The sequence below is a fragment of the Corythoichthys intestinalis genome, chromosome 6 (genome assembly GCF_030265065.1).
Source record: "Corythoichthys intestinalis isolate RoL2023-P3 chromosome 6, ASM3026506v1, whole genome shotgun sequence".
Classification (NCBI taxonomy): Eukaryota; Metazoa; Chordata; class Actinopteri; order Syngnathiformes; family Syngnathidae; genus Corythoichthys; species Corythoichthys intestinalis.
In genome coordinates, this window is record NC_080400.1 from 32,826,962 (window position 1) to 32,835,349 (window position 8,388).

The window sequence follows — 8,388 nt, forward strand, 5'->3', positions numbered from 1 at the left end:
AACGTCCCTTTGTTTTAGAACACATACGAAAATAAAGTCTGTGCGTATATTACAAGTGTGAGACTTATAAATAAAAAGATGTCTTGTGTTCCCACATTCTTTATCAAGTAAACGATATTTAACATAGGGCTGTCAAACTATTAAGATTTTTAATCGAGTTAATTACAGCTTAAAAATTAATTCATCGTAATTAATCGCAATTAATCGCAATTCAAACCATCTATAAAATATGCCATATTTTTCTGTAAATTATTGTTGGAATGGAAAGATAAGACACAAGATGGATATATACATTCAACATACGGTACATAGGGACTGTATTTGTTTATTATAATAATAAATCAACAAGATGGCATTAACATTATTAACGTTCTGTTAAAGCGTTCCATGGATAGAAAGACGTCTAGTAGTTCTTAAAAGATAAATGTTAGTACAATTTATAGAAATTTTATATTAAAACCCCTCTTAATGCTTTCGTTTTAATAAAATCTGTAAAAATTTCAATCAAAAAATAAACTAGTAGCTCGCCATTGTTGATGTCAATAATTACTTACACAATGCTCATGGGTGCTAAAGCCTATAAAATCAGTCGCACCCAAGCGCCAGCAGAGGGCAGCAAAACTCCATAAAACACAATTAACATGTGGGCATTTCACTGTACGGTCATTTAAATCTGTCTGAGCGGGGCATGTGCGTTAATTGCGTCAAATGTTTTAACGTGATTAATTAAAAAAATCAATTACCGCCCGTTAACGCGATAATTTTGACAGCCCTAATTTAACAGTAAAAATATGATCATATACTGAAATATCATACAGCCAAATATATTGCGTAATGTGTCATTATATGGAAGTGTGCTACACACATACCAATAATATGGTCTAATTTGAGCACCCCCCCCCTCCCCTTACTTCCAAAAATATGAATCATCCTAACTGATTCTGATCCTCTTGTCTGGCGTGTTTCGAAAATGCTCGGAAAAACATTCAGATGAATGTTAAACGTGTGAAATACCACACCTACTTTAAAATCCTGGTTGCAGTTGTTGTGGTAATGTGGAAGTAGCACACAGCAGTAATATAAAAAGTAAAATTGTTGATCTATAATTACATACGGTAAATTTTTAGTAACTGTCAGCTAACGCAGATATTTTAGCTGCAGGAAACAACAGGCATGATAACATACAACGCACCTAATATCTTGTTTTTCTTTCTTCATTCCATTAAAAAAACATGCACCAAAGCTCCATATCTGATTACAGATTCCAATCAGTTGACCGTAGGATTTAAAAAAAGCAAGTACAGTGACAGAACTGAGCAGACAGGAAAGTGAAGTAGGGATTTATAGGGTGATATGACAGTATAAAGGTGCTTCAGCTCCATTGGTTTTTACACATCAAGTCATCGTCAAGACAGTATGAAGGTTGTGCCGGTCTTAACACTGCTGTTCCTGCTGCTGTGTAGCACTCAAGGTGAGACACAAGGATTTAATTGTTTAAGGGGCAGAGGAAAAATCACAACACTGTACTTTGAAATTTTATACGATTATGTGACCTTTCTGAACTATTTCTAACCAGATAGTTTAACTTTATTTTTGGTGCACTTTTAAAGATTTTTTAAAAACATAAAAAAAAAAAAAAGTTGAATATTTTATTTACAGTATAATAGGTGAATATTCAGAAAGAACACTTTTTTTTTTTGTAAAATGTTTTTTGAAACACTCAAATTCCACTGAAGTATCCTTAGTCAATTGGCTAGTGTAGTCACACCTTGGTTCTAATTCTACATTGACTTGAAACGTGACAAAAATATAAGGTCTTGCGATATAAAGGACGTTTAAAAGAAACATAATTATGGCATGGAGGGGGTAGTAGACTATACTAGTAGAGTAAGTCCTGTAGTGATTAACTGTAGCTTAGATGACATTGCATTTGCATCTTTCATGGCACATTGATAGATTTCAGAAATGTCTAGAATAAACACATCTAAGGAAAACCTTAATCTATGTACAAACAACTATTATAAACCACTGCTACATTAACCAACCCAGGCTGCAGCCATACAAATTTAAATCCCACCCTTGCACAATGACAAAAAATATATATATCTCACTCTAGTTTTCAGTCTATATTTGATAAATATGAAAAGAGGTTAATTCATATGCTCTGTGTTCCCACCAGTGCTCACGCTCGAGTGCTATTCCTGTGTGGGAAGTGATGAAAATGAATGCAATGATGTGAAGACATGCAAAGAAAACGAATTGTACTGCAAGACTACTGGCTCTGGTTTGATGATGCTCTTCTCTGAAAAGTCCTAGAAGCAGACCCACACATTTAATGGTTTGTCATTTTTACAGGAAGTGAAGTCCATATGGACTGCTCGGAGACGTGTGTCGAAAGCTCTACAACTACCTGCTGTCAAACAAACCTGTGCTGAAGAGGAGGCATAGTCTTACTCTTGCATTCAGTTTCTCATTAATGAAAGCAAAAAATGCAGAAAATTGTATAATCAGAGTGGACAATCAAATTAAGTTTCACTAATAGTATGTGAACAAATAATATGTTTGATTGAGCATCTCCTGAGCTTCTGTACAACACTCAATGGACAAGAGCTGTGATTTATTTTGTACAAACACAAACAGTTAATCCCTCCCTTGTTGGTTTGTGGGTCAGTGATTTCTATGTGGGTCGCTGTCTGTCAACTCTGATGTCATAATAAAAAGACGTCTTCCAATCTCATTATTGTCTTTCAATTGTCCTATGATAACATGCGATGTAAAAGATTGAATGTTATGAGAGGATTTTTTTTTTTTTTAATTCATTTGAGCTTGTACAACATACTAATACATAGAAATATTGGAGCGAAAGTGAAAATTGTGTAGTCTACAGTGGAGCTTTAGAACATTCTTAATAGTTTAGCATATTTCAGCTACACTTATTTTGCTTTAACATTATGTGCTACGACACCCTTTATTCTATTGTTTTATTCTTATAAAGTCCATTTTTCAATTTCTTGTATTATTATAATGTTACACTTTCACAATAACAGGTTTAAATTCGTAAAATTTCAATGTAATAAAACATTTTTCAATTTTTTTGCCAAAATTATGTGCATTTTCAAGCTATTTTACATATTCTAACATTATAAATGAACATAACAAACTTAACGATACATGTTATTTGTATTCTTGGGAGGGTGTGGCGGTTAGTTTAGTAAAACTGTCTCTTCTCTTATGACAATACAACCTTATTCTTGTATCACTTGTATTTGTATGATGTTTATTCTTTTAGTATTACAACTGAAATTGACAATAATTACTATTTTCTTCCAAAATGTATTTTTTGTAATAGTTTTACCCTCTCATTCTCGCTCCCTAACCCTCCAATCCTTCTTTCTTTCTTTCTTTCTTTCTTTCTTTCTTTCTTTCTTTCTTTCTACCAAAACGCTGTAGGTGGAAAAACAACTAAGAAAGCAAACTTTAAAACCAGTTAAACATTTTTTTCTTGATCCTTTGTTTGCTATACACTATACAAACAGTTGTGTGCTTTTACTTTCGTATAAAGAGAAAAACCATTCTACTGTAAAATGTTCAAGTAAATATGTCAGGAATACGGATGTACTGCACTTAGTATCAACTGTGGCACGATCTAGCTAACTAACCAACCTAGTTTCACCTCATGTGACTGGACCTTCTCTGACAGCATTCCAAACACATTAATTGTTTTCAGAGAAGTGTGGCACACTATGACAGGTACAGCACAGCATACAGTGATCCCTCGCTACTTCGCTGGTCAACTTTCACGCCCTCAGTGTATCACAGATTTTTAAATCTTGTTATAACTATCTAGTTATAAAATTAAAAGCTCTAAAAACATGTTTGTGTCCACTTTATTTATATCTACGTATGTACACTACTGTTAAAAAGTTTGGGGTTGCTTTGACCCCAGACTTTTGAACCGGAGTGTACATAATGAAAACTCCCATATGATACATTACGGTTCAAAAGTTTACACTTACACACCCACACACATTTAATATAAGAGAGAATGAGAGAATGAATGTGTGGTGGTCCTAGCCCACACTCCCCCCTACTGGCTTTTATTGTTGTTACACTTCCTGTTTTATGTGGCATGAGCTCAACCTTGGCAGACCTAGGAGTGCACCTGCAGATCATCACAATCAACACTGCTTTTAAGGAGCGGCCTGGGCAGCAAGCAGGTGCCAGATGGTTCTGCCAGACACCAGTGGTACATCGGCCAACTACGCTTGTAGTATTTGACAATCGTCTAACAAACTTTTAAGTAATTCTTGTTTTTTGCCATCAGGAAAACCACCCATCAAGCCCTCGCAGCCACAGCCGCAGCCACAGCCGCAGCCACAGCCGCAGCCACAGCCTGAGCAAATGTTCAATAAAAACCCTTCACTTCAGTTTTCTGGTTGCAGTTTGGTCCACATCAACCTTGCTAACTTTGCCCTGACATAATCATCTGGCCACTAAAAATGGACCAAGCGACCGCTGACACCTTCCAGGAGGCCCTCGGACACCAGGGAGTCATGCTGGGCAAGCATGAGCAGGTGCTATGTAGCCTTGGGGAAACATTCAGGACAATTGCCATGGACTTGCAGTAGGTCAAGACACAGCTCTCCCCCCCATCCAGGGCCGGTTTTACTGAATCCGTGAGTAGTCCGACTGGTGGCCTACCGACCCCCCTCAGCCGAACGTGTTCATTCCAACCCTTGAATGTTATTCGGGGGAGTTGGGCTCTTGCAGTCGTTTTTTGCTCAATTGGAATCTAGTGTTTAATATGCAGCCTTCTAGTTATACCTCTGATGCCGCCAGGGTTGCTTTTTGCATTAATCTGTTAAGGGGAAAGGCTGGTCAGTGGCCGACGGCACTTTGGGAGAAAAACTCATCTATGTTAAATACTTTTGAGGCCATTTCCGGGGAACTCCGCAGGGTATTTGATCACCCTGTTCGTGGGAGAGACGCCAGAAACCCTCTTCTCCCTCCAGCAGGGTTCTAAATCAGTGGCAGACTTTTCAATCGCTTTTCGTATTATGGCCGCAGAAAGTGGCTGGGACGAGCTTGCCATGGTCTCAATTTTCTCACGCAATTTGGTAGACGATATCAAGGACGTACTAGCAACATGGGATGAACCTTCCACCCTAGAAGAGCTAATTACCCTAGCTATAAAAATAGATCATCGCCTCAGGGATTGTAGGAGGGAGAAAGCAACCAAATCACGTCCATTCCCGCCACTCATGTCACCATCGGCTGGTGCAGTCAACCCACCCCCTGATGCTACTCCGACACTGACACTCCCTTCTCCTTTGGAGGAGCCCACACACCTTGGGCGAACAGAGTTAGCTCCGGACGAGCGCCGCCAAGATAACCTTTGCTCTTACTGCAGACAAACCGGACACTATGCGATCTCCTGCTCAGCGCGGCCAAAAGACAGGGCTCACCAGGGAAAGAGCACGTTAGTAGCCAAAACTCCTCAGATCCTCGCCTTCTGTCACGACTCGTACTCCCTGCTAGCATCTCCCATGATTTTGACGCTAAGCCACTTCAGGTTCTCATTGATTCAGATGCTGACGACAGTTTCATGGACGAAAGCTTTGCAAACAAAGCCAAAATCCCTCTCGAACCCTTCAGGGCCCCGAAAGTAGTAGAAGCCGTGGACGGTAGAAAGCTGTTTTCGGTAACCCATCGCACCATCCCTCTCATGCTCAAGGTCTCGGTAAATCATCATGAATTAATACAATTTTTTTATTATCTCCTCACCAGTAGCACATGTAATCCTTGGTCTCCCCTGGCTTAAACACCACAACCCAAACATCAACTGGACGCAGGGAAAGATCGTGGGATGGAGCAATCGCTGCCACTTGGAATGTCTTGGCTCGTCGCACCCACTTGGTAGACCTGTAAGAAAGCCAACCAGTCTGCCAGTGCCTCCTGACCTCACCAATGTGCCCTCTGAATACCATGACCTGGCGACAGTGTTCAGCAAGGACCTCGCCCACACTCTGCCTCCCCATTGCCCCTATAACTGTGCAATTGATCTCCTGCCAGGGGCCCCCTTCCATCAAGCAGACTCTACAACATATCCGGTCCTAAAAGAGCAGCCATGGAAGAATACATCAGAGACTCTTTGGCTTCTGGTATCATACGCCCCTCTTCCTCTCCGGTCGGTGCCGTTTTTTTCTTTGTGGAGAAAAAGGATTCCACTCTCCGCCCCTGCATTAATTACCACAGCCTAAACCAAATAACAATAAAGATAAGTACCCTTTGCCTCTAATTGACCCTTCTTTTGAGCCCTTCAGTCATGCCAGGTTCTTTACCAAGCTGGATCTCCGAACTGCATATCACCTCGTCCGAATCCGTGAGGGGGACGAGTGGAAGACTGCGTTCAACACTCAGCTTGGTCATTTTGAATACCTAGTAATGCCCTTTGGTCTAACAAAGCTATCTTTCAAAGACTCATGAACGACCTGTTCATAGACGTTCTGGATCGTTTTGTGTTTATCTACCTTGACAACATACTTGTTTTCCTGTTCTGTAGAGAACCATCACCATCACGTCAGGATGGTCCTGCAGCGACTTTTGGAGAACCGACTTTTCGTTAAACCGGTGAAGTGCGAGTTCCACGTCTCAACAGTGATCTTTTTGGGCTACATCATCGCCCCAGATCGAGGGTGATTATCAGTGGTCTTGTATGTCTTCTATTTTCTAATAATTTCTCCCACAGTCGATTTCTTTACATCAAGCGTTTTACCTATTGCAGATTCAGTCTTCCCAGCCTGGTGCAGGTCTACAATTTTGTCTCTGGTGTCCGTCGACAGCTCTTTGATCTTGGCCATAGTGGAGTGTGACTGACTGAGGTTGTGGCCAGGTGCCTTTTATACCGATAATGAGTTAAAACAGGTGCCATTAATACAGGTAACGAGTGGAGCCTCGTTAGACCTCGTTAGAAGAAGTTAGACCTCTTTGACAGCCAGTAATCTTGCTTGTTTGTAGTTGACCAAATACTTATTTTCCACTCTAATTTGGAAATATTATTATTTTTTTTTTTAACCATGTTGACATCTACAGGCCTCTCTAATCTTTTCAAGTAGAACTTGCACAATTGGTGGTTGACTAAATACTTATTTGCCCTACTGTATTTAAAGGGTTTTCTATAGACCCTACTCACCTACGTCACAAAATGACTTGTCGCTGTATCCGGCCGCCATATTGTCTGTGTTTTTTAGACCTATTCTCATTGTTTTCAATTAGTCGTGTAAGTTATAGAGCAATTCATGGAAGCCCCAGTGTTATCTGACGCTGTAAACTCATTGGATGCGTTGCATAAAAGGCATTATGTGGAAAAGCTTCAGTTTATCCATTCGCCAGATCCATATTTGATGCCTAAATCGGTGTTTTTCGACCCGCTGTCTTCGCCGTCTTTGCCTGACATCTGCTACCCTGATATTTACAACTATCTTGTCCACACAAAATCAGCCTATTCTCACGAAAGTTTGAAAAACTTTAAGAGCTTGGAGGCTTATAAATACTTCGTTGCTGGTTGGGTGAAACAGGTCCTCGTCCACGAAAATTCAGTAAGAATCTATCATGTGCTCGGGAAGGTGAGTTACGAAATTTTCAATTCAAAATCTTTTGTTCTTGCTAACATCCACTGTCAAGTCTAATGTATTTCATGTCATTTGTCAATGGAGCTAGGGCTTTTAATGTTTATATGGTTTAGCAATGGCACTCTCACTACATACATATATAATATGTGATAAATATGAAGTGCGATAGCACTACTCCAGATTGTCCCTAGTTGAATTTATTTTTTGGCTTTTGACCTCAATAGTGAAATTGACAACTGTCTTATTATCCCCTTATAATTATATATTTTCAGGTAGTTCATTCACAACGTCTGAGTGTATGTTGTCGGCGATTAGCCTAGCAATGTTAATTGTGGTTTCAGCCCAAAACCCTCTAAATATATATTAAATGCATCTTACCAGATATAAAATGACTACTACATAATCTGTGGTAGTCGTTTGGAGCCCAGTTTTCTCGTCGAATTGCAGCAGTCCATCTCGCTCTCCTCTCCGGGTCTCTCGGAATACGGTAGAACTTCAAGTCTCTCCATCTATCTTCTGTGTTTTTGCAACCGAACGCCACACACGACTTCACCATTTTGATTATGAATGTTAACGAGCAGAAAAACACGCCATAATAGGAGGAATTTACGAAGCGCTAATGCATTAACATGACGAGTAGACGGACAACATGGCGCGGGGGCGTGGCTATGACGTCACGTGAGTATGGTCTATACACTTATCGATATTGTACTATATACACACACACAAAAAAAAATTGTAAAAAATGGTTGGGGGG

The 8,388-nt window shown here is 39.9% G+C and overlaps 1 protein-coding gene across 1 annotated transcript; it reads left to right on the top strand.

The window, feature by feature from the left end:
- Positions 1-1,304: 1,304 nt before the first annotated feature.
- Positions 1,305-2,737, top strand: ly6d (lymphocyte antigen 6 family member D). Its single transcript, XM_057839601.1, has 3 exons — positions 1,305-1,471; positions 2,180-2,284; positions 2,356-2,737. Exons 1-3 carry the CDS (start codon positions 1,417-1,419, stop codon positions 2,433-2,435), a joined length of 240 nt encoding a protein of 79 aa, XP_057695584.1. The 5' UTR covers positions 1,305-1,416; the 3' UTR covers positions 2,436-2,737.
- Positions 2,738-8,388: the final 5,651 nt, after the last annotated feature.